The following is a 25,243-nucleotide window of genomic DNA, read 5'->3' as shown; positions in this document are numbered from 1 at the left end:
TCGTCTTTGACAAATCTCCTAGGCATGAGGTCAAAACTTTTGTAGCTTTTTTCTGGGAAGATGAAATTTGATAGAGATAAACATAAAGTCCTGTGTTTATGTTTAAAAAATAGTTTTGCAAATACATATAGGAGAAGTATAACTACATACAATAACTCAAGTAAAGAAATTGATATTCTAGTGGACTTCAGAGTCAATTTTAATCAGTGGTACGACATATCAGCCCCCAAATTTCAGTATGTGAATTAGGTTGAATTAAGAAAGGTAGAATCCAGAACACAACAGGCCTATTTCTGCCCTTTTTATGCCACATCTGGAGGTTATGTTGAGTTCTGAGCACCACATTTTTAGGATACATGACAAGGATGGTGACCTCAAAACCATGACATACAAGGATTGACCAAAGGAATTAGGATTGCTTAACATGAAGAAGAGAAAACTTGGAGGCAAGGAAGCAAGTGATGGCTTTTCTTTGGTCATGTAGAACAGGGGGTTGAACTTGTTCTTCAAAGGCCCAGAGCAAAGAACTAGGAACAACAGGAAGAAGCTGCACCGAGGCAGATTTCAGCTCATTGTAAGGAAAAAAATCTAAGCAATTAGAATTTTCCAGACGTTGAGTCAGCTCTCTTGGGGGTTATTGGGCTCCTCTGGATGACCTCTTGTGATGTAGAGGAAGGAGCACTGGATTTAGAGTCAGAGGCTCATGCAGCATAGAGTTCAGTATCTGGAGTCAGAGGTTCAAATCCCTGCTCTGCCATTTATCTGTATGACCTTGAACAAGTCACTTAACTTTTCTGGACTCCAAATTCCTCATCTGTAAAATGAAGGTGTTGGACCAGATACATCCAAGATCCTATGACCTGGGTTCAACTAGTTTTATCAGTTGCTAGCTGTGTAACTTTGTTGCTTCATCTTTCCTGAGCCTCAGTTTCCTCAGCCATAAAATGAGGTTTGGACTAGGTGAAGGTCCCTAAGATCCTATCCAGCTCTAAATCAATCAGTCAACAAACACTAAGCACCAACTGTGTACCCGGCACTGTGCTAAGTGCTGGGGATATAAAAAGGCAAAAGGCAGTCCCTGCCCTCAAGGAGCTCAGTCTGTGACTAGGATTCTTGCACAGATTGGACTGGCTTCTTGAGTCCCTTCCCACTCTCAGATTCTGTGACTAGCCCCATTTTCAGAGCCCTGAAGTGGCTCTTCCACTGTAACACATAAGCAGGTATGGAAGCCTAAGGCCCCAGCATATGTTGTCACTCAGGGACCATGGGGGAAAGGTGTTTGTTTTGACTTTCCAGGCTCTGCCAGAGATGGGTCTACTTAACATTACTATTTCTCACCTTGCTCATTTGTTCTTTTGGTCCAGGTAGAAGATGACTTTGTGTTTGACAAAGGTGAAGTGAACTTTTGGGCGGAGACGCTAACCTATGTCAGCCACCTAGTCAAGCACTTATCTCCCCTCTGTAAGAAAAGCTGGCCTTCCCAGGATCCCAGGGAGCTCAATAAGCTGAGAAAAACAGCATCCCAGCAGTACCAGCATCTATCACAGCTAGCCAAAGAGCTGCCTCCAACACCTGAATTTTCTAAGACTACTGACTATACAAGACTGCGCATCCAGAAGGAAAGAACATTAGCTTGCCTGAAGCTGCTAGACTTTCTTCAAGGGAAGGAGGAGAACTCCACACCTGGGCTGTTGAGATTACCCTACTTCTGGCATTTCAATTCTACAGAGAACAAAGTCTAGACCTACTCAGTAATGTGGCAAAGGGATGTGTTGGAGAGTTGGGGAATTATTTTCTTGCACTGAATACACTAGAAATGTTACCTTTTGTTCACTGTACCCCTGCTGCCCCACTGAGGTGGCCCAAGTGTCCCTTCTTACAGAAGGATCTTTCTTCTTAATACATTTACTCAGTTCTTGCAAGCCAGCCAAGTTTACTGCAACTACTATTGGAGGTGGGGCCCTTAAACATGAGATTTACCTTTTTCCCCAGGTGCAGGCCACCTGCAGGCCTGAATTAGCTATTTTCTTTCCTAGAGTCTAGCTTAACCCTGTTTGCATTCCTCTTCAGCTCTCATGCTTTCAACGAGATTTAAAGGGGGGCGGGGGGATCATTTGGATTCTTTGATCAGATTCTAAATTTTATTCTATTTTAGTAAAGAAGGAAATACATTCCAAATGTTTCCATTTAAAAAAAAATCTGAGTGAATTAAAGAGCAAAGTCCTACAGATAATTTGTGTTGGAGACCTGCAGTGACCTATAATTTAAAAATTATTTTTTGCCCAAAGTCATTAAAAGAGCCTTACAGTATTTCTTTATCTCCCTCCATCTCCTAAGGTGTTTGATCAAAAGCATTCACTGAAAAGTTTGATTGTAGCCTACAGAGAAACTAGCAGCAGTCCCCCAAACTCTTAGAGAGGGTCATGGGGGAAGAAGTTCCAGGCTAGGAGAATGATTATTATCTTCCCTCCTTATATTTTATTTGATGAAAATGACAAGAAGCTTTTCATTTACAGAGGAAAACTAACACTCTCCCCCGCCCTTCCCTTCTCTCTCTCTTTCTCCTCCCCAACCCATCTATGTGAACGCTATAAGCTGGAGACCTCTTAGAATTTCCTGATGCCTCCCAGAACACCCAGGAGGTGGCACCCTCGCATGGCTTTTGCTAGAGCACTCTGAAATAGGGCACAGTTTCTAATCTCTTTTTCCCTGTAATCTACAACTTCAGAAGAGTGGCAGATTCAGATATTTCAATATTAAGCAATCTAGAATGTGTTTTAACAGCAACCAGGTTCACTCTTCAGTTCAAGCCATCCGAGAAAGCCACTTTTTAGTCTTTGTGTGAAAATTCATAGGAACCTCATTTAGCATCTGGCAAATATATGTTTAATAATGTTTTCTTAAGAGATCAATTAAAGTTATTTTAACAGCTTGTCGAGGTCTAGAGGGAATGAAAGTGTTGGAGATGCTAATTTCCTTTGCCCGAGAGTAAAAGTTGAATATTTAATAGCTGGGGGAAGGGGGGGGGGAGACTCTGTGATGTCCAGGGACATTTAGCAAATCAAGAATTCCTGTGTATTTTACAGGCTTAGGGAGATGATGGAGTCTTTGACTTGCCCGTGGTCACTATGCTATTTCAAGTCAAGAGTCAGGACTAGAAACCAGGTCTTTCTGATCCCAAGACTGGCCCTTGGAGTTTGTATTTTGAGACACCAAAAGGCAGCACAACATAATGCAGGGAACGTTGGTTGGGAACCCTGAGACTTAGGTTCTAGTCCCGACCCTACAGAGGGTTTTCAAATCTTTTCGAACCTAGCTAGGAGGGTTGTTAGGCAAAAGGGGTGAGCAATCGGACTTCTCCCAGGCCAGAGACTTTCCAGCCTGGCCTACCAAAGCTGGCACTCTACTAGCGCTGCTGTTGAGAACCCAGGGTCACCTCCATGTATGAACAGGACTTTGATTGGGGCATTATTGTTACTACTATTTATAAACCTACATTTCTATTTATAAACTATATAATATAAATTATATATAAAAATATATTTATAAATTTATAAAACGTGCTTACAGCCACGTTGTTCTAGTGCCCCACCCACCCGAGCTTTGAGATTCAAAGTATTAGAGTTAGCAGAGGCCTCAGAGATCATCTGGTAAAACTTCATTCAACAAATTAAGAAGCCAAAGGCCAGGAGTAAGTGCAATGACCTGCCCAAGAACATAGTAATTTAATAGACTTCGTTCCCTTCTCATTGCCTGCCTTCCTCTTCCACACTTACAGCCTTGGGCTACCCTCTGATTTTAATGCCAGGGCAGGTATGTTGTGATAAACCCAACTTCCTGCACAGCACTTAGCAAGGCTTAATAAATTCGTCTAGTAGACTGAAGTGACTGGAAAGAAAGGAGGAGGTGACAATGGCAGGGGAATGGATACCACCACAATCTGACTTGGCACCAAAGTCTCCCCACGCAGGAGGAAAGCAAAGTCGACAATCATGAGAATCCGATGCAAAGGACCCCACACCAGTAGTCGCATTGAGACCGGTATGGGGGGGGGGGGGGGACCCAAGGCGGTGCAGATCCCCAACTTCGCCTGCGTGGCTAGACAAAGCTTAAGTGCTCGTGGGCGGGGCGTCCCCACCCCAGGCCCCTGATTGGGAGCACCTGACAGAGTGAACCCCGGAAGAGAGGCGGGAAGGTGGAGAGTAAGAGGCTCCCCAGCTGTATAAAGGCGGGTGGGCAGGGCGGGCTGTCTCCCCGGGAAAAGGGGCTCTGACGGCCAAGCCTTGGGCTCCCCGACTTTGCCACCCCAGCTCAGGCTGGCGGAAGGCGGGCGTGGCAACTGGGTGGACGTGAGACTTAGACGCTGTGGTCTATCCCCCCCCTAATCCCAGACCACTGGGGGGGCAAGCACAGAAACCCAGGAAGCTGGGAGCGCATAGGGCAAAAGCGACCAGTGTCCAGACTTCCCCTGGCCCGAAAAGGCTGAAAAAGAGGGGCTGCGAGAATAGCCATTGCCCCCGCAGTCCTGCCCCCCTCGGCTCGGGCTCCCCCGCCCGGGACGGCCCGCGCCACTCACAGCGCCTTTGGCCCCGACTCAAGGTCTTGTGATGTTATTAGCAAGCCAGCTCCTTGTCCTCTGACACACAGCCCCACCCCGGCCCGCTCGAGCCCTGTTTACTGCAGGCCTCGGCTGGGGGTGGCGGGGCGGAGCCTGGAAGACCCGGGCTTTTCCAGCCCTACCCAACCCCACGCCCCCTCCACCCCTCGGAGCAGGCGCACTTCCCTCCGGCCTGGAGGAAGCCACGTGTTAGATCGCAGCACATCCTCCCTGGGGGGCTGCGGAGCTGGGACCCCAAGTTTCCAAGCCTTCGTTTGGGGGTCTATACATGTTGCAATCACAGTGCTTCCTCCCGCCCCCCATTCCTTTCCGTTCGGCTCCCCGTACTTTGCAATCTAGGCAAGGGTAACATGGAAGGTTGCAATATTATAGCATTTTGCAATTTCTCCCGTCCATTGATAGACCTAATATTAGTGCGGAGGGAAAGGGAGTGAATAACCCAGTCCCCGGGGGCGTGGGCGGCCTCCAAGGCTGCTCACCCAGAGCCACGTTTAAAAGTCCCCGGGCTCAGCCACGCACGAGGCTCTGGAGGTGGAGAGCCGAAACGTACTATACCCCACATGGCTCAGCAGGCTTAGCTTCTCCCCCGTGGCTGGGCGCTCGGCCCGCCTCCCTCCCTCCCTCTCCCCGGCCCGCCCAGCACTGCTGGGGCCACCCCTCCGACTCCCCCGCCCGCCAGGCTCAAAAAAAAAAAAAAAAAGAAAAGAAAGAAAGAAAATTGGCGGCAGCCTATGGGAGGGCTCGAAGTCCCATGACGTCGGTGGGAGCCGGCTGGGTGGTGTTGCCTAGAGACCCCGGCAGGGTCAGCGTTCTGTCCCCTCCCCCAGCTCAACCGTCTATATAGGGCGAGGACTCGCCGGGCACAGAGTTCCAGCAGTCCGCTTGCTGTGCCCTCGGCTCCGGAGAAGTGGGCTTTTTTTGGGGGGGCGGGGGGAGGGTAGAGGGAAAAAAGAGGAGAGGCTTTTAAAAGCAGGTTTGTTTACCTCGGACTCCAAAGAACTCCACAGCTTAACCTCCGTTACCCGGTCTCTCCACCCTCTACAAATTTCCCCTTCCCACCCTTACCCTTCGCCCGCCAGCCGTCGTGGCTCATCCCAAGCCCTGCTGGACAGCGGGGTCCTTGGGTTTCTCCTGCATCTGCGACTATCACAGGACCTAGAAACATGTCGACCACACTTTTGTCTGCCTTTTATGACATCGACTTCTTTTGCAAGGTAGGCGAGAAGGCAGGGAGGGAGCCAGAAAGCCCTTTCAGTTTGGAAACTTTTTCTCGTACTATTTTTGGGCAGGGGTTGGGGGGTAGTGATCCACCCCACCTTGGTTTTGCCTGTTGGGTCAGTTCTCGGAGTTTGCAGTGTTTTAGTTGCCGGGAGGAGGAGGGGCGGGGACGGAGAAGGAAGGCGAGGCATAACTGCTCCCAGGGCTTGTGCTTTCTGCCCAGCCGGGGACCGGCTTTACTCTCCTTGTGTTTGTTTGCACAGTCCCGGCTGCTACCCCTGCCTTTGCCCCCGTGAATTGGGGGAGGCGGGTGTCCGTAGGGTTGCAAAAGCACGAGAAAAGCCCAGGAAATGGAGCTGCAGCGATGGGGCAGCATGCTTGGATCTAAGAGAGAGCAGGGTGGGGGAGGGAGAATCAATGCAAACTTTTTTCATTTTGTCTCTATACGGGTGGGAACGATAAGCTGAAAGTTGGGGGGGGGGGACCCACAGACCTGAAGTTTCGAAGTTATTCTGCAACTATACTCCCTCCTCTCTGCTCTTACACCCGTGCCCCACCCCCCAACCCCCTTGAAACTGTCTTCTTCCATGCCTCCTCCCGTTTTTCATCTCCCCCTACTCCCCTCCCTTTAGCAGACGGAGAAATCCCTGACCAACCTCAACCTGAACAGTATGCTGGACAAGAAAGCCGTGGGGACGCCCGTGACCACCTCCCCCAGCTCAAGCTTCACGCCGGGATTTCTCCGAAGGCACTCCACCAGCAACCTGCAGGCCCTCGCTCACCCTTCCCCGAGCCCGGCCGCGGGTCCCGGCAACTGTTCCCCCAAGTTCACCGGCGGCAACAGCTGCAACAGTTCGGGCGGCTCGGGCTCGTACAATAATCTCAAGGATCCGTCGGGGGGAGGTGGCAGTGCCAGCACCACGGCCCTGCTCAACAAGGAAAATAAGTTCCGGGACCGCTCCTTCAGCGAGAACGGCGACCGCAGCCAGCATCTCATGCAGTTGCAGCAGCAGCAGCAGAAGTCGGGCGGCGGCTCCCAGATCAACTCCACGCGCTACAAGACGGAGCTGTGCCGCCCCTTCGAGGAGAGCGGCACCTGCAAGTATGGGGAGAAGTGTCAGTTCGCCCATGGCTTCCACGAACTGCGGAGTCTGACCCGACACCCCAAATACAAGACGGAGCTGTGCCGCACCTTCCACACCATCGGCTTCTGCCCCTACGGGCCCCGCTGCCACTTCATCCACAACGCCGAGGAGCGGCGCCCCTCGCCGTCCGGGGGCGCGGGGGGCAGCGGGGGCGATCTGCGCGCCTTCAGCCCCCGAGAAGCCCTGCACTTGGGCTTCCCGGCGCACCCTAGGGAGCCCAGGCCCAAGCTGCACCACAGCCTCAGCTTTTCTGGCTTCTCCTCGGCGCACCACCAGCACCCGGGCGGCCTGGAGTCGCCCCTCCTCGAGAGCCCCACGTCGAGGACCCCCCCGCCGGCCTCGTCCTGCTCTTCCTCCGCCGCTTCCTCCTCCTCGTCCTGCTCCTCCTCCGCCTCTTCCTCGTCCTGCTCCTCCTCCGCCTCCTCGTCCTCCTCCTCGGCCGCCGCCCCCTCCTGCTGCTCCCCGACGGCAGCCGCGGCGGCTGCGGCGGCGGCCCTGCTGTACGGGGCGGGCGGCGGGAGCGAGGACTTGCTCTCCCCTGCCCCGTGCGCCGCCTGCGCCAACAACGCCTTCGCCCCCTTCTCGGGCCAGGAGCTCGGCAACCTCATCACGCCCCTCGCCATTCACACCCACAACTTCGCCGTGGCCGCCGCCTATTACCGCAGCCAGCAGCAGCAGCAGCAGCAGGCGCCCACCGCGCCCCACCCGACGGCTGCGGCCGCCGCCGCTGCCGCTGCTGCTGCGGCCGCCGCCGCCGTGGCCGCCGCCGCCCCGGCCTCCCCCCCCTTCAGCTTCCAGCCCCTGCGCCGTCTGTCCGAGTCGCCCGTGTTCGACGCGCCCCCCAGCCCCCCGGACTCGCTGTCGGACCGGGAGAGCTACTTGAGCGGCTCCCTTAGCTCAGGAAGCCTCAGCGGCTCCGAGTCCCCGAGTCTCGACTCCGGCCGCCGCCTGCCCATCTTCAGCCGCCTCTCCATCTCCGACGACTAAACGAGCAGAGCAGCAGCCGCAAGAGGAAGTTTTTTGGGGGAGGGGGGAGTTGGAGGGTGCAGTGGGGTGGCTGCTGGGGACACCCCTCTTCCCCTCTCCCAGCCTTGAGGGGTAGGTGGGTCTAAGTGAGGAGGGGAAATCGAGGGATTGGGGATTTATAGCAGCCAAAAAGAGACTGCACAGCCCTAGGAGGACTTGGGGGATCCCAGCTCTGTGAGCTGCCCCTTCTCCCCCCCCACCTTTTCGGTTTCCTCTTGTTGGGGGGGGGGGTATTTTTTATTAGAAAGTTGAATTCTCGATTAGCAAAAAAAAAAAAAGTCCAACGAACTTTTTGTATTGAGATGAACAAAACCTATGTTAAAAAACAAATGGGCAGATGTAAGGGGAATAGAACAAACAATAACCAAACATTTATTTTTCTAGACCTTGGATGAGTTTTGAACTTTAGGGGGGAAAAATACCAACCCAGCACCAGCAGCTACCACCATTCCATCTCTTACCTTTGAAGCATTTTGAAGCATTAGTCACCCTGCACTTAGGTGTGAACTGCTTGCTGTTTGGAGAAGTTTCTAATGGTCATTTGTCTTTGAATACAGTGTAAACAAACAAAAAAAGCCACATTACTAAACTATAAGCTTAAAAAATCCAACGACCTGCCAAGAATATGCCTTGATGACAGTGCTGTAGTTTTATATATAGCTATATATAATGTGCTTAAAACACCACCCTTCCATTCCAAAGTCAGTTCTATCACCACCACGTCTAGTGGATATTTCTTTTAGAAAAATGTTGCCTTTTGCTTTCTTGGGAAGCACTCAAACCGAGTTTAAGTTTATAATTGTTGACAAATAACTGCTGATTTTTGTTTTGTTTAGCTGTTTTGAGTTGATTAGCACCACTGCACCACAACTCAATATGAAAAAAAACTATTTAACTTATTTATTATCTTGTGAAAAGTATACATTGAGAATTTTGTTCATACTGTATTTATCGGGTATGATGGAAAGCAATAGATATATATTCTTTTATTATGTTTAAATTATGATTGCCATTATTAATCGGCGAAATGTGGAGTGTATGTTCTTTTCACAGTAATATATGCCTTTTGTAACTTCACTTGGTTATTTTATTGTAAATGAGTTAAATCTTAATTTAAGAGATTGTATGTAATATTTATTTCATTAATTTCTTTTCTTGTTTACGTAAATTTAAAGATTGCATGATTTCTTTATAGAAATCTATCTCGATGCTGTGGAAGTAGTTTGAGGAAGATCTTTCTGAGATTTCTTAGAATGTATTAAAAAAAAAAGATTGTAGCCCGTCCAACTTTTAAAGAAAAAAAGAACCACATACTTTGCAATCAGACTTCAAAGTATCAGACTTTTACCTAAAACTCCAGCTTTACAAATCAACCAAAAGTATTTTTGTTGCCTGATTTCACCAGTCCCACTGTGATATTACCCTTGAGTATATTAAAAAAAAAATGTAGCAATAATTGAGGGGCCTCCAGTATTAGTCTCCCAGTGCCTTTGGAAAGGCCCGGACTTGCCTTAAATCTTCCTCAACCAAATAAGTATTTTCTTTCTTAATGCTTGAGAGAATTTGAATGTAGGGATGGGTTCAACTACAAAAATAGAAAAAGTTTTACCACTTTTTATTAAATATACGCAGAGGCCACCTCTTGGATCTGAGACCTTATTGTAGTACATGAACATGCCTTTTTTGTTATTTCAACTCCAAAACTTGTAATTTTTTTTTCTTTGTAGAAAGTCAGGAGTTCTCCCTCTCTCTTCTCCCCTTCCCCCCACCCGAAACTTTCCTGGACGGTGGATGAATGAATAAGTAGCTTGAGTCTTGTTTGTACATAGGCACAGAACTGAGCCCTATGTACTCTCTTTAGACTACTTAAACAGAAGTATGTTTTTGAATGTATAACTAAAGAGTAAGTCAACTTGAGTTGTAATATATTTTGGGGAGCCAGTTCACTACAAATTGTGACTGTAAACTTTGTACTGTAAATGTTTTGTAGTTTTCCCCCAATAAAATTTTTGGAAAAAAAAATCAAATTATTTTAATTCGGTGTCCATGAAGTGGTGGTTTCTTCCCCTCCTCCCCCCCCCCCCCAGTGTCTTAATTGTGATCTACTTAAGTTAGGCTTGGCACACTAACTCCATTCCTCTGAAGTGATTGGGAAGCTGCTAAAAACCAAGTAGGTTCCAGAAGGTTCTTAATGCCCATGTACGCCCCCATCTCTTTATCTTCTACATATATAAACAGCTAGCTTCCTTTTCAGGCTGGGAGGAGAGATTCTCTGCTCTTTGTTTTGGTTGCCACAAAGCTGCTTATTACGTGCTTATATTTAATTAACATGAGGTCTTGGTAAAAAGTTTATAGAAAAGATTGCTTTCCTGGCTTTCTCACAAGTTATGTACATACATATGTACTATACACAGAAAAAAAAAATCCCTTTCTCTAATCTGCCCTCTTGTTTAAAAAAAAAAAAAGTGAATGCCCCAGAAAAGGCAGGCCTTGGAGATCTGGGTAATGTTAGTCTAGAGGAATTAGGTGGCTTGGAATTAGTGTCTGCATTGCTATGGATAAGGTGCAGTTGGGAGGAGGGGAGAAAAGGAAGGAGGTGTGGTTTCCTACGATTCAGACCACCACGTGACAAATACTGGAGGTTTCAGAGCTGTTCACAATTTAGTAAATCAGCCTCTCAACAGGACCTCAGGGATTTGGCATTATGGGAATTTCTGGGAATCCCTTTGTCAGCCTGATGACAAGACTTCAAGTTGGGGGCTCCACAACCACCTTCACCCTTCGATAGGAGGTAGAATGTTGGGGCCTGGACCTTTTGGAAACAAAAGTGATGTAAGGCATTGTGGGGTTTGGGGGAGGGGAGAGTAAGAAGTAGGCAACCTAAGGGAAGGTTAAACCAGTTAAACTTATCTCTGGGTGGGGTTTGTTTGCCCACACAGCTTCCTCTGGGAGTAAGCACTCAAATTATAGGAAAGGAATCGGTAGCTATGAAGACAGTCCCCACTTCTCCAAAGCCATCAGAATGCAATTGATGACTTGATTGGTCCATCAGTTAAGTGAAACAGCAATGGTTAAAAGAAAACTATTGTTTGGAAAGGGGGAAAAACCAACCTTTGAACATTAATTTATAACTCAAATTGATTTGTTTTGTATTTTTAACCACCCCTATTCAGTCCCTTTTTCCAAAATAGGTAAGGGAGATTTAGTAATTGGTTATTTTCCTCTTTTCTGAAGCAGCTGTACTTTTTATCTCCCCTGTAGACCTTTATTAACTAGGCTCTTACTGTGCCTCACCGCTGAGTTTGGGGCTTTTGAGTACAGATATGAAGCCTTAACAATCCTGAAAGTTGTCAAACAGCTGTTTCACATTAGAGATGATTGCACTGGTGTGTTAATTCAAGTGGGTTTCGTGTGTTCTCCAGCCCTTGTCCTGAACATCCTGCCAGAATAGGATGGGTAACAATTTCAGAGTTCTCCCAGATGACTAGTCTCTTGCTGTGTGCATCAGACTGAAGAGGGGGAAGGGAAGATTGGAGTGCAGACCTGAAACAGCTTCCTGCTGATGGCCCCTTCTTATGAGGGATAAGCAGTTTAATGCAGGTTGTTAACTTATGCCAATGTGCTTTTGGAAATACGAGTTTTCTTCCTTAGGCCAAAACTTCCCCTCCCCACCACCACCCTTTCTCCCCAAGTAAATTTGATCAAAAGGATAAAATGCTGAAATTTTTTATGCCTTCAAGCACAGTCATTTTAAAAATTTTAGTTGAAAGTGTAATTGTCAGGGCCTTTTACCGTAGAACCTCTTGGAACTTGTAAAGCCAGGCAGACTATTCAGAAATGAATGGCCTTTTCCACCAGATCAATGTAATCTACATAACAATGCATTGTCTTCCTCCAGGAACTTGAATGACCGTGGAACTCCAAAACTTCAATCTCTCTTGCTAAAAAGGTTTTTTGTGAGCTAGGGGCCTCTGGGAATTTAAAAGTAGAAGGACTCTTTGGGGATTTAAAATAATAATAATAAATACCCAAAGTAAGAGATGAACTTACAAGTATAAGCCATGATTCTCATGTTGGTGTCTGTGGAGTAACTGAGCCCAACCTGGCTCCCACCCAGAGGCATTACACCCAAGATAAAATTCCTGCAGTCATTTGTGAAAATGAGCACAGAATGGGATGTTGTTTGGATCCTGCTAATAGGGGCATTAGGGATGGGCTTTTAAAAAAAAATCAGTATATTTCCCACCTTTTAAAATTTAAAGTCTTTCAGATAAAGGATGCATGCATCAAGGACTTATTTTCCATTCCAAACCCCCCCCCCCACTCTGTGCAGTTGTGTGGAGAGAGCAGACAAAAAAAACTATTGAGTAGGCCAAAGCTGACTTGCCTTGCATGTCTGAATAGATTGTACAACTGAACACTGTAGCCTCACTCAGTTAGCTGTGGCAGCTAGCTCTGAGGCCACTGCCCTCCCCATTGCCTTGGAGAGAGCTGGCTAGCTTGTCCAATTGTCCTAACCTCAGGACTGAGGGCCATCAGCTTGTAAAGTCTGGAAAGTGATAACTAGAAAAGTTACTGGGTGAGGAAATGTATAGGAAATCTACCTACATGTTTGCATCTGGGGCTTAGGAAACGTTTGTTTACTCCCAGAAGCAGATTTTAGGTGGCAAGTGCTAAGTAGGAATGGGAAATAAAACTTCCTGAATTTTCTTTGGGCTTGAAGTTTGGTCTCTAGGGGGGCGTGGCCATTGTGAGTTAGGGTGAGGGCTGTGGCCCTCTGAGGTTTGGCACAATGATTGATGGAGGTTGGGGTCTGGTTTACCTACCATTAGTAAAACTTACTCTTTTTCTTCTGGCTGATGAGACTGTCAGCTCAAATTCTGCCTTCTACAGGAGACCTACATACATGGACATACATACATGCATGGCTTTATATGTGTGTGTAGGTATGTGTGCATCCGTATATACATGTATGCATAGGAAGTATACAAAATAAATATGTATATGAAGGTCTTTAGTGTGTATCTGTGCACATATCTACACCTCTTTGCACAGATGTATATCTATTATGTCTATCTCTACCATATAGCCATAGTTATTTGCATGTTGTCTTTCCCACCAGAATGTAATCTCCTTTTGGCATCGGACAGTGATTTGTGCATTTCTTTGTACCCTGGGTGATTAGCCCGCCCAGTGCTGGGCACACTGTTAGAACAAATGTTTGTTGATTGACTGTCTGATCCATGCCCTACCACCCCTGTACTACTAGTTGTGTCCAGCTGTTGCTGCTTGAGAAATCAGGCCCTGAGGCAGTTCCTGTTTGGTTCCACTTGCTTGCTGGGGTTCTCTGAGGAGGCCAAAAGGGATGTCAGGGGCTGGAGCCAGAGCTCAACCTGTGGGTTAAACACAGCCAGAGACCAGTGGGAGAGACCAGTGAGCCAGGAGGAACCCATAGGACCTCTGGGGCCCACCCCTAGTGCTTTGTGCTTGTTTGAAAAACCTGGTTTGACCAGTTCTCCCAACCTCACTCCACAGGCCTAGTTTGCTAGCATTTGAGCCTTGAAGTCAGGAATAATGAGAGAGAGAATGAGAATGAATATGAAAATAAATGTGTGTGCACGAAGGACAAGCAAGTCAAGAGAGAACTTTTCATTTTTGGTAGTCATTTCTTAATTTTAAAAACTTCTTTCAAAACCAGGAAATGTCAGCCAGAGCTGTAAAAAAACAAAAAAAAAAAACACACCAGCGTTTCCTGTGGGGTGGGGCAGGGAGAAGGAAGCAGCCTGCTTAACCAAACGCTCCAACCCCAGTGGAAGGCCCTGGTCTGCTCTGCCCAGCCCTGCCCAGCCCTGCCCTGCCCTACCCTACCCTACCCTACCAGCCCTGGGTCTGCATTACCTTAGTAAACTGGCTCTGAGGCTTAGGGGACCTGCCTCAGAAACAGAGCTGTGCCTTGCTCTGACATTTTAAGGAACAATTCATTCTTTTTTCTGAAAAAGTAGGAAGGGGAGAGGAGGGGGGGGGATTTATTTTCATCTTGGCAGAGTAGAAATAGCTCTAGACAAATTGAAGTCCTTGTGCTTTTTTTTTGGGGGGGGGTCGGTGGGAGGCAGTTCTGAAATAGAAGAAAAGATAGTAAAAGCTTGAGACAGACATGAAAGCATATTAGCTTGCCGAAACGGAGTGAAATATTTCTCTAAAAATAAGCTTTGCTTTAGTTGTGGATTCCTCTGACAATTCGGCTCTTGTGCGGGGGCTTAGCTGGCCCGAGGAGCTGGGTGGAATTTTTAAAAAGTGAGTGTTTCCCAGCTGTGGCCTTGGAAAGTTTTTTTTTTTTTCATTTCTGTTTTCCATTTATTAAAGCTTCTAGTTTCCGGTTCGTTAAAATTATTTTCAAGCAAAATATCTAGCCTGGTAATTCTTCAATGAAATGAAGAATTCATGATGAAGCCTGCCTGGGCTGAAAAAAGAGAATCTGCCCCGTCCTCCTGCAACTGACCTGGAACAGAGAGGGCCCATTGGTGGTTGGGGAGAGAAGCAGGGCTTCTCCCAAGCTGGGGCACAGTGGGGGTTTTATGGGAAGGCCAAGAGGGAATCCAGCCATGTGTCTTTGAAATGCAGGCAGAGTGACTTACCTTAATAAATCTCTGCTGTGTTCCTGGGGGAGGGGAGGTTGTTTTCTGAATAATTTCTAAGCCTAGGACCACTTGAGAAGGAACTGAAGAGTAATTTGAAACCTTGATCCTTCCCTACCTCCCACCCCACCCCCCCTTCCATGGCTAATAATGTGGAGAGAGATGGGGGTACCTTTAAAATAGATGTACTGAAATATAAATACAGAGGTCCTGTGTTACCAGATGGTTACCCTCTTTGCCTTGCCTGAAGTCTGGCTGCTACTTACTCCAATTTTAATTAGTTCCATAAAGTATCTACTCTGTATCTAGCCCTGAACTCCTTGAAATCTCAGGTTTAAAATGGACCTCAAAGTGTGTGCAGTCCAAACCAAACAGTGTGTTGAACAAAGCAAGCCCTTAATAAGTGCTTCTTCAGGAAATCAGTAAACATTTATCAAGTGACAGGCATGTTGATAATCTATGGGAATGCAAAGGCAAAAGACAGCCCCAGCTCACAAGGAGCTCACAGTCTAATGGGGGAGACTTGACTTGACCAAGAATCCCCCTGTCACACACCCAACAAGTGGCCTTCATCCAGGCTTTGTCTGAAGACCCTCCAAGGGGAATAGGGGAACAATCTTCAGTCAGCCCACTTTTGAATAGTTCTAATGGTCAATGTTGGGTTTTTTTTCCCCCTTAAACCTATTCCATGGGAAAAAAATACCAGAATTTCAGAGCATAGAGGTCATTTAATTGAACTCTTTCCTTTTAAAGTTAAGGCAACTGAGGCAACTGTTCCCAGATTCACAGGTGTCCTGACTCCCAGCTGCCCAGTGACTTTTTCTGCTCCGCCATGGAGTTGAGAAGATGGGAAAAGTCCTAGATTAAAGAATTCAAAATTCTAAAGCCGCCCAGGGAGAGGGGAAGAAGTCAGCCCATTCCTTAATATTTGAGCTGGTTTAGTCCAAAAAAGGAATTCCCCCACACAGAGCATCTTCTCTAACTGGCCTGAGAAATTTCAAAGGGCAGGTCAGGCCCCAGAAGGTTCCTTTAGAAAACCAAGGCTAGGATACAGTATAGTTAAAAAAAAATCTGGACATGAATTCCAGTCTTAGTTCTTCCAGTGACTAGCGGTTGTATGATCTTAGGGAAATTCATTCATCTTTATGTGCCTCAGTTTCCTTGTTTGTAAAAGCAGATAATTTAACTAGTTGAAGCAGTCAGCATATTTGTTTATTATTGAAATCTATCTAGCAATATGAACACCGCCAAGTCCTTTACCCTTCTGGCTTTCAATCTATAAAATGGTGGACTTTGGGACTTTGTGTCAGGGACCCCTCAGGCAGTCCAGTGAAGCCTTGTGGAGACCTTCTCAGATGAATGTTTTTAAATGCACAAAATGAAATGAATAGGATTACAGAGGAAACCAGTTATGTTGAATACAGTTATCAAAATATTATTTTAAAAAATAACTTCAGGGATGCCAAGTTAAGAACCTCTGGACTAGGTGATTTCCTGATCCAAGGTCACTCCCCACTCCAGGATTCAGTGGTTCTGTTATGTGATATCCAATCCTAATAATCTCTTAAATTTCTTCAAGTTCTAAAGTTCCGTCACTCTCAGATTTCTTAAAAGTAATAATAGCCAGTTACTCTGCCTCCCACCCCTCAATGCCCCCCCAACATTTCATAGGTGTCCTGAGAGTGTCCATAGAGCCTTTCTCCCTCTTCCCCCACCTCCTCCACACTTCCCTTTTTTTCCTCATGGGATTTCTCTACTTCTTTATCCTCTTCAGTGGCTCATAGGTCACAGGATTTAGAGCTAGAAAGGACCTTCTAAATTGTCTAGCTCAACTCCTCATTTTTCAGAAGGGGAAACTGAGTCCAAGAAAGGAAAAGGGGCTTATTCTTTGCATAGGTCACAAAACTACTCAATAGCAAAGGCAGGATTGAAACTAAGGTCTTCTCACTTAAAATCTAGTTTTGGTTGGTATGTTGGGTTTTTTTTTTTTCCCCCATCATACTATGCTGCCTTTAATAACCTTTTTCCCAATTCCTTCTCCCTTTTGGGATATGGATTCCAGCCCAGAATGTTTTTTAGTGCCTCAGGTCCCTTGCCCTATGTCCAAGTTGTGTCTCTTGTTCCCTTTTCTTTCTTAGGCATGAGCTTTCTTTCCCCTAAATAATGTTTCTTTCTCTGTCTCCTTTGGCTCCCAGATCGCAACATAGTTCCCCTTCCCCCTCAGAATCTCCCAGTCCCCCAGAAATCATATCTCCCTTTCCCTAGTTCTCCTTTCCTTGTTGAACCTTCCCTAGTTCCTCTCTTTGCAGGATTTCTTATTTCTCAGACATGATGCCAGTTTCCTCTCTCTTCTTGGGCTCTGATTTCCCATTTCTCCCAACCTGGTTTACCCTCCCTTCTAGGACCCAGATTTCAGCCTAGCCTCTGCTCAGGTCTGGGAATTTCCAGTCTTCCGGAGGCCAGTTCTCTTTTTCTGGTCCTCTTTCCTTTTGGGGACCTGGATCCAGGCCTCGAACTTTGGATCACCTCTTATCCCCGAGATATGTGTCTTTATTGTTCAGTTCTGTCTGTCCTCTAAGAATGGCCTGATCCCCCAGTCATTCAGAAACTAATTCTCTCTTTTGACTTCCTGACCCCTTGAAGATCCTGTCCTGGCATTACCCTAGCTCCAGACCCCAGTTCTGTCTTCCTTCTTAGGCCTCATATCTCCTATCCCCCATAAATCAGTCCTTCTTCTCCAGGACCTGATATTGCCTAATCCCCTGAACCAGCTCTGGACCTCAAATCACTTCAGAAATTAATTCATTCTCTCCTCTTTTTTTTTCTTGTCTTTCTGCCTTTCTCTGTGTGTTTCTCTTTCAATCATCTGGGACCCAGATCTCCCAGTCCCCTAGGAAACAGTTTCTTTCTTTTCTTCTCTTTTCTCTTGTCTTCTCTTCTCTCCTTTCCTCTCCTCTCCTCTCCAATCCTCTCCTCTCTTTTTCTCTTCCCCTTTCCTCTCTCCTTCTTTCTTTCTCGATTTGTCTCTCCCTCTCTTCCTCTCCCCCCCCCCCCCTTTTTCTCTCAATTCTGACTAGTGTATTGTCCTTTCCTCTTTTTCTTCCCCCCCCCCCCACTTTGTTTCAAAATCTCCTCTAGATAATAGACCATTTTTCTCTGGTTCTCAACCAACAAACATTTATTTAGTACTAAGGAACATGCAAGGAGCTGTTGATCCAAATAAACAAAAATGAGATGTGCCTATTTTCCCAGAACTTGCCTTCTTCTTGGGGGATGATCATGTTCACGGACAGGTAAACACAGAAATGATTTGGAGGAGGGACTGACAAGTGGGGAAACAGAAAAGGCTGGGAAGTAGGTGCTGGTTAAGCTTTGTCTTAAAGGGACCTTCAAGTTCTAAGAGGTGAGGAGTAACAGCATTCCAGGCATGAGACATAGAATATTGTGTAGAGGGAACAGTACATAAGTCATTTTGGCTAGAGCATTGAATGTATGGGGGGACGTGTCATGTGACAACCTGGGGAAAATCTTTTCTTTGGAACCCATACTTTGGCCCAATCCTCACTTAGGTCCAAAATCTCCCAATCTCCCAGACCTCTATTATAAGGAAAGTAAATTTTTAAGATCTTCCCTGCCCCTAGGTTAAGTGCACCTGGAGCCTGTGGTGGGAGGCTTGTTTTTCAGGAAATACTTTGTGATTGGAGAGTGGGTCAAGAGGGTTGTTACATTCTCTGAGCCAGGAGAAGGTTATATAATCCTTGATTTGAGGTGTTGTTTTGGGGTTCACTTTGAGAAGTGTGATTTGACCAGATGAGACTCTGGGCAGCCATTGAGAGCCCCCCCACTTTGAAAACCCAGATGTTGATGCTTCCCTCTCTGGTAACTGACTAGGTATAGATGTAATCATTGGACAGTTGGAGGCCTGTCTGCTTGATCTGTTTGTTTCTCTGTCTTCTTGTAATTTCTGCTTGTAACCTCTGTCTACTCTGAAGTTCAGGGTGCTGACTTTTCCCCCTGAATTAGGTAAATGATATGTTTGATTGATTAAAGCAAGATTGTTAACCTATTTTGAGTTAAGCAGATCTAAGAACCTGTGTTGGCAGCCACCCTGGGGATGCTGGGGTGCTTGCTGCTATAGCCTCCCAGATGCAAATTCAATCTTTCTTCTAGGTTGGTGCTTGGATTTTGGCCTAAAACCAAGATAATCCATCCCCCTAGTTTTCTGTATCTTTCTGGGTCTCCTCATACCTTCTGAGACCAAAACCCTTGCTCAGTTCTTTCTTAGGACTTGGATATCTCAGTCTCTGCAGAAACCTCCTTTCTCTCTGGTTTCCTTCCCACCTGGGACCTCCTCCTGTATCGGGCCTGGGATATATGATGCCTCTGCCTTGCATTACACCAACGGAATAAATCACAACTGTCTTCAAGCACTCCTGAACATGATGAGTACTACACAACAGGATGACCAAATGACTGATGAAGTAATGTACTCTTGCTGCCCATGGGAAGACACTGATTTCCATGGTGGACTGCCCCAACAGCTTAGAGCCTTCCTGTAAGCCTTTTTTATTTTATGGGGTATCCCAGGGCTGTCCATCTGTTATCCCTCACTAGCTACATGACTGACTGACTTCCTTTTCTGGTTAAACTTCCTTTGATGATATTTCTTAGCCCTCTTCTTGGATGTAAGTCATTGTTGGTAAATGTTGCAACCCCTGTTTATGCTCACCATGTATAGATCCTACACACTTTGGGGGACCCACAGTAATAGTAACAGTTTCAGACCTCAGTGGTAACTCATGGATGACAGCCATCTAGCATTGCCGGAAGGAGGCTGGTGTTTAAAAGACGAATATTTCAGGGAGAAACTTAGACTCAGTATTGCTAGACAGTCTCTCAAATACAATTCTTCTTCTTGTGTATTTCTAGGCCCAATGTGTTATATCTGTGAGTCAAGGAATGCCATTATCTCAGAGGACTCAAAATTGTGGGTCACCCAAAGAACAATAGAAAGACCCTCTTGGTGTGTATCAGGACAGTGAAACACATTACTTATAATGACTGAGAAACAGAGGCAAATAGGTCGTGGATGTAAAAACAGAAAAGGTGTTGGGAGTCAGTTACATAGCTAGGGAAAGATAAAAGATGTTGTGTAGACCTCCTCAAACTATGCTTCCAAGTGTTCCCTTGTAGTGCCTGGTTTTCCTATCCCCCAACCTAAGCCCTCCCTCAGGGAAGTGAGCAGACTGCTTCGTCATTTCCACCCTCCTCCAACGGATGTGAGCCCTTCCCCAGTCAGCACACCTTCCCAGAGATGGGTGGGCTTCTGGGTCAGGGAGACTTGGTGAGCCACCCGGAATTTCAAGGTGTGTACTGACCGACCAATCACTGTTTTTGTCCTCTGCAAGTTTCTGCTTACATAATACCTAACCATTGGCTGCGTGGCCTCCCTTTAAAAACTGAGGCTTTACCTGAGATCCTTGCTGCATGACCTGGCACGGTGGGGTGATACCTCATCAGCCTGCCATGTGGCCTGATCAGCCAACATGGCGTATAATAAAGGGTCCAATTCTAAATTGTTACTTGGGTCTTGCTCGTGATTTCTGGGTACAATACCCTCTAGCCCACTGGGGAGAAGGATTTATGTAAGCTGTGGATGGCAAAGTACAGATGGGTAGCAATCTACACTAGTGGTGGCAGCATCCACCACCAATTGGTTAGTCAGTCAAGTTCTGGACTTGAAGCCAGGAAGACTGAGGCTGAACTGATACTCCTGAAACTTACTGTGTGAACAGAAGACAAGTCATTTCACTTCTCTGAGATTGGAAACTCTGAGTTTCCAAATCTATAGAATGGGAACAATACGCATAGTCCTTGCCTTGTGGGGTTACTGGGGGACTCAAGAGAGACAATGGATGCAAAGTGCTTTCAAGTCTTAAAGCCCTACAGGAAAGCCTATTATCATTATTCATCCAGGGATTGATATGCTAACACAGTGACCAGCACTGTCTAAGTGTCTAATCAATGCTCTGGCATCTCCAGTGGTGTGCTGGTAAATGTTTAACAACCAGGTCTAGGAAAAAGATGTACCCAACACATTTCTGCTTGATCTGCAGCATTAATATTTTCTCCACCGCTTTCTTAAGTCTAGACAATTAACAAAGCAATAAATCAAGTCCTGATTGGTAATGTTTACTGAATTCTAAGATGTAAATGCTCACACTGAAAATTTAATAAACAGCTTTCCTGTATGGGCTGGCACTAGTACACCCTTGCATCCATCTGTCCGTCTGTCTATCTATCTATCTGTCTGCCTGTCTGTCCACCCATTTATCTATTATCTTCCTTTCTATCTCTTTGTTTCTGTCTCTCTGTCTTTCACACACCTTCCCCTCCTCCCTTCCTTTCTCTCTTTCTTTCTTCCTTTCCCTACTACAATTCCAGGTTGAATAGCCAACTGAAGAATTGTACAAAACTATTCTAGGCTTAAGGGTTTATGGAAACAAGTTTTGTTCTATACCATGTTCACTTATGGGACAGCTAGGTGGTGAAGTGGATAGAATGCTGGATCTGGAATCAGGATAACCTAGGTTCAAGTCTGGTGCCAGACACTTATTAGCTATGTGACCCTGGGCAAGTCACTTAGACCTGTTTGCCTCAGTTTCCTCATCTGTAAAATGAGCTGGAAAAGGAAATGGTAAACCACTCCTAGATCTTTCACATGCACACACACACACACACACACACACACACACACACCCAGAAGGGGTTACAAAGTCAGACATGACTGAGAACAACTAAATAACAAATATTCATTTATGTCTGTACCAACTCAGAACTTCCTATGGAAGCAGAGAAACCCAGTGCAAAGATCTAAACTCTGAGCCAGTCTTTTCAGTCACTATTCTAGTCAGCAAATATTTACTGAAGGTCTAGTTTGTGCACACCCAACCCCGAGCTAAGCATTGTGGGGGATACCACAGGAAGAAACAAAATCTGAGACACGTGAAGCGATAGGAAGACAGGCCCTGGCATTCTTCATTCTGTGCTATCGGGGCTCTGAGGAGTGAAAGTTCAATCTCTGGAAGTGAGGTGAGCCCCAGACTTGAGCTGGAAGGATGTTAGTGAAAGGGCAACCCTCTGTGGCTATTTCAGAGGATGAAAGATGTTCATTCCATAAGATTCCTTTAAAAAGCCTTAGGATCAGGGGCAGCTAGGTGGCACAGTGGACAGAGCATGGGCCCTGGAGTCAGGAGGACCTGAGTTCAAATCCAATCCTCAGACACAACAAAACTAGCCATGTGACCTTGGGTAAGTCACTTAACTCCAATTGCCCTACCTTCTCCCCTCCAAAAAGAAAAAAAAAAAAAGGAAAGATGGAAAGTCTAAATCCAGGTACTCTGATTCCAAATTCAGTGTTCTTCTTTGTATGCTAGTTATTCTTAATTCTACTTTCTATTTGTACCAGCTACAGGGTTTAGAGTTGGAAGACATCGTAGGGTGATCAGGGACACGGTGTGGTTTGGTGGAGAGAGCTTGATTGGCCGTGGAGTAAGAAGACCTCGGTTTATATCCCACCTCTGATATATTACTACTTGCCCAACACTGGGCACATCCCTTGGCTGCCTCGGTTTCCTCATTTGTGAAAGGAGGGGGTTGGACCAGATGGCCTATGAAGTCCCTTTTATGAACTTCTCACTTATCCATCGGCCTGAAAGGTAATTTCTCCCTTGTTCCTCTAATTTGTTTATGATGCCACATTTCACGGTCTAGGACTTGTATCCATTTGGGGTTTCTCTTGGTAGGTGACAAGATGGTCTGTGGACTCTGTGTCTAGTTTCTGCCAGACTATTTTCCGGTTTTTCCAATAGTTGTTGGCAGCTGGGGTCTTTGAATTTATTGATGTAAAGTCCCTTCCAAAACTATAAGCCTATCTATTATCTGATCCAACCATCTCATCGAACCAGCGAGGCCCCAAAAAGGGAAAGTCAGTTGAGAAGTAGCATGAGGAAATGGATAGACCTAGAGATTACAGAGACCTGGGCTTTGAGTGCTGACACTTATTAGCGATGTGACTTGACCTCTCCAAGCCTCAGCTTCCTCGTGGGTAAAATGGGGAATAATCCGGGGTGTCCCAACAGATTTAGTGCAGTCTGCAGCTACTCAGTTTTAATAGAGTCAACCAAATGAGATCACATACATAAAGTGTTTTAAGGCAACAAGGTGGCACAGTGGATAGATAGAGTGCTGGGCCTGGAGTCAGGAAGACCCAAGTTTAAATCTGATCTCAAACACTTTACTTATGTGTGTGACTTTGGGCAAGTTACTTAACCTCTGCTTCAGTATCCTTAACTGTAAAATAGGGATAACAGCACCTCCCTCCCAGGGTTGTTGTGAAGATCAAATGAGATAATACTTATAAAAGTGCTTAGCTTCATGGCGCATAGTAGGGACTATGTAAATTTATATTCCTTCCTTCCTACTCTATATGTAATGAGAAGCAACATGGAGTGTGGATATTGAACTGGAATTAAGGTCAAGGAGATCTGAGTTCAAGGCCTACTTCTGTCTGACATGTACAGAGCATGTATTGATTTGGATTGGAAGAAGGAGTTCCCTTCCCAGCAGTTCCCCATGCCAATGAAAGCCCAGGACACCAACAAAAAGAAAAAAGTACCTCTTTTTCAGAGCTGTTGAGAGACCCAGATGAGAGTATGTGAGGCGCTTTGTCAACTTTAAAACAACGTGTCAGTGATCAATGTTGCCCCAAATCTCCCAAGAAGCAAACTAGGGAGCCGGGATCCTACCAGCTCAGACCTATGCCACATCGCCCTTTCATAACCCAGAACAATATACACAGGAACAAGTTTCTTGGGACAGGAGTGAGCAGTAGGCTGGAACTTTCCATAACTTTAGCCTTCTAATCCCAACCAATTTTGATCACTGTTAAAATGCAAATCCCCAGATTATTCACGGGAGTTTAATCTATTATCAGACATTGGCACCTCAGTGTAAATGAGTTTATCTGAACATTTTCTGGGAGAATTTTTTTGAGAAGGGAGGAAAGACAGTATGAAGGCCCTGAGTATGGGGTGGCAGGAGGGTCTGGTGTTGAGGAGTTTGCAAAGAAAAAGGGGCAAAGAACTAGAAGGCTTAGAAGTGGGTACAAAAGAAAAATGGCAGTCAATCAACACCAACAATTACTGAGCACTGCCTGACAGGAAAATCCTAGAATGCTGGAAGAAGGCAATTCCTTCCTTTGGGATCCTCTAGTCCAAACCTGGTGAGGAAACTTCCTGGGGACAACAATGGGAGAATGAATAATAAAGACTGTGTGTAATTAAGGGTTTTGTATGGGAGAGGGAAGTCTGGGAGGATACAGTAGTCCCAGGTAGGCCTACTATGGCAAGACAACCAACAGCCTGAGGAAGCCTTGAAGGATTGGTGGGATGGGCATGGAGGGTAAAAAAAAATCCTGTAGGGCTTTGTCTTTTTGTTTCAGGAGGCAACTTGGTGTTTAGGGAAAACCCAGCTCTGCCAAGATCCAGGGTTGTGGTTAGTTCACATGTCTTGTGACATCCTTGGACAGAATCTTTCTCCTCTCAGGTGTTACCCAAAAGTTTACATGTTTTTCCTCAGTGAGCTGTCTGAGGGCAAGAAGTATTTTTCAATTAGAGGCCTTGCACATCTTTGTCTCTTAATAAATGTGTATTGTCTTGAAGGGACTGGATGAACCCAATCTCCAGCCAGCACCAAGCCAAGCCATTGGACCATAAAATCACCCATTTTAGAGCTAGAAGGTACTTTGGGATTGCCATTTGAACCACGGGGCATTGGGAAGGATGGAAGGGAGAAGGCACATATGTACTAGAATTAAGGACTCATCTCTCATCCAGGCCTAAATGGTACCTATTGAAAATGGAATGGAGGAATCCTTGAGCTGGAAGACACAGGGATTATAGATTTAAGGAGACTTTAACAATCCTCTAGTGGAACGTCCTTCGTTTTAAAGATGAGGAAACTGAGGCCTAGAGAAAGGACTTTATTTGCTCAGAGTTACACAGGTAGCAAGTAGCAGAGCTAGGATTTGAACCCAGCAATAGATAGAGTACCCAGCCTAGAGTAGAGAAGACCTGAGTTCAAATGGGACCTCAGATACTTACTAGCTGTGTGACCCAGGGCAAGTCACTTAACCCTGTTTGCTTCTGTTCCTCATCTGTAAAATGAGCTGGAGAAGGAAATAGCAAACCACCCCAGTATCTGCCAAGAAAACCCTAAATGAAGTCAAAGAGATGGACACAACTGAACATAACAACCTCTCATTCCACGCAACTGCCTTCCTGGAGACAGAAATCTGGACCCTGGAACATCTCAGGTCTTTTTCTTTTACACCAGAGACAGATAGGTAGGTGGGTGGGTGGGGGGCGTTACCTAAAGCCAGAATCAGTGGCCAAGGAGAGGAGGTCTCATCTGGACTGTGAGTTGATGCTCAAAGATGTATTTAGGAAAAACTGAGGGTGAGAGACAGGACCAATGAGAAACGAAAACTGGGCAAGGGCAGAAGGGGGCAGGGAGTATTAAATCTGTCCAGAAATAAGGAA

General features: G+C 46.1%; 2 protein-coding genes across 3 annotated transcripts in view; both read left to right on the top strand.

Moving 5' to 3' along the window:
* The window catches only part of THADA (THADA armadillo repeat containing), a 460,437-nt gene extending 457,505 nt beyond the window's left edge, over positions 1 to 2,932 (top strand). Inside the window, exon 38 of the mRNA XM_069071596.1 lies at positions 1,365 to 2,932. Within this exon, the coding sequence (XP_068927697.1) occupies positions 1,365 to 1,742 (378 nt within the window). The 3' untranslated portion in view covers positions 1,743 to 2,932. The remainder of the gene's footprint in view (positions 1 to 1,364) is intronic.
* Positions 2,933 to 5,445: 2,513 nt separating this feature from the next.
* On the top strand, positions 5,446 to 10,043 carry ZFP36L2 (ZFP36 ring finger protein like 2). Of its 2 annotated transcripts, none has more exons than XM_069071595.1 (2): positions 5,446 to 5,832; positions 6,472 to 10,043. In XM_069071595.1, exons 1-2 carry the CDS (start codon positions 5,782 to 5,784, stop codon positions 7,966 to 7,968), a joined length of 1,548 nt encoding a protein of 515 aa, XP_068927696.1. In that variant the 5' UTR covers positions 5,446 to 5,781; the 3' UTR covers positions 7,969 to 10,043. The 2 variants fall into 2 exon arrangements, with proteins under 2 accessions (XP_068927696.1, XP_068927695.1); XM_069071594.1 differs by having other exon boundaries at positions 5,452 to 5,832; positions 6,469 to 10,043.
* The last annotated feature ends 15,200 nt before the right edge of the window (positions 10,044 to 25,243 follow it).

The sequence above is a fragment of the Petaurus breviceps genome, unplaced genomic scaffold, assembly GCF_028583685.1.
Source record: "Petaurus breviceps papuanus isolate PSGF00001 unplaced genomic scaffold, PetGlider_PUasm1.0 90842, whole genome shotgun sequence".
Classification (NCBI taxonomy): domain Eukaryota; kingdom Metazoa; phylum Chordata; class Mammalia; order Diprotodontia; family Petauridae; genus Petaurus; species Petaurus breviceps.
This window is presented reverse-complemented; position numbering and strand designations above follow the sequence as displayed.

Coding starts and splice junctions, on each gene's coding strand:
- ZFP36L2 (XM_069071594.1), top strand. CDS start 5,782: ATGTCGACCACACTTTTGTCTGCCTTTTATGACATCGACTTCTTTTGC. Junction 5,833..6,468: donor ACATCGACTTCTTTTGCAAG/GTAGGCGAGAAG, acceptor CCCTCCCTTTAG/CAGACGGAGAAATCCCTGAC.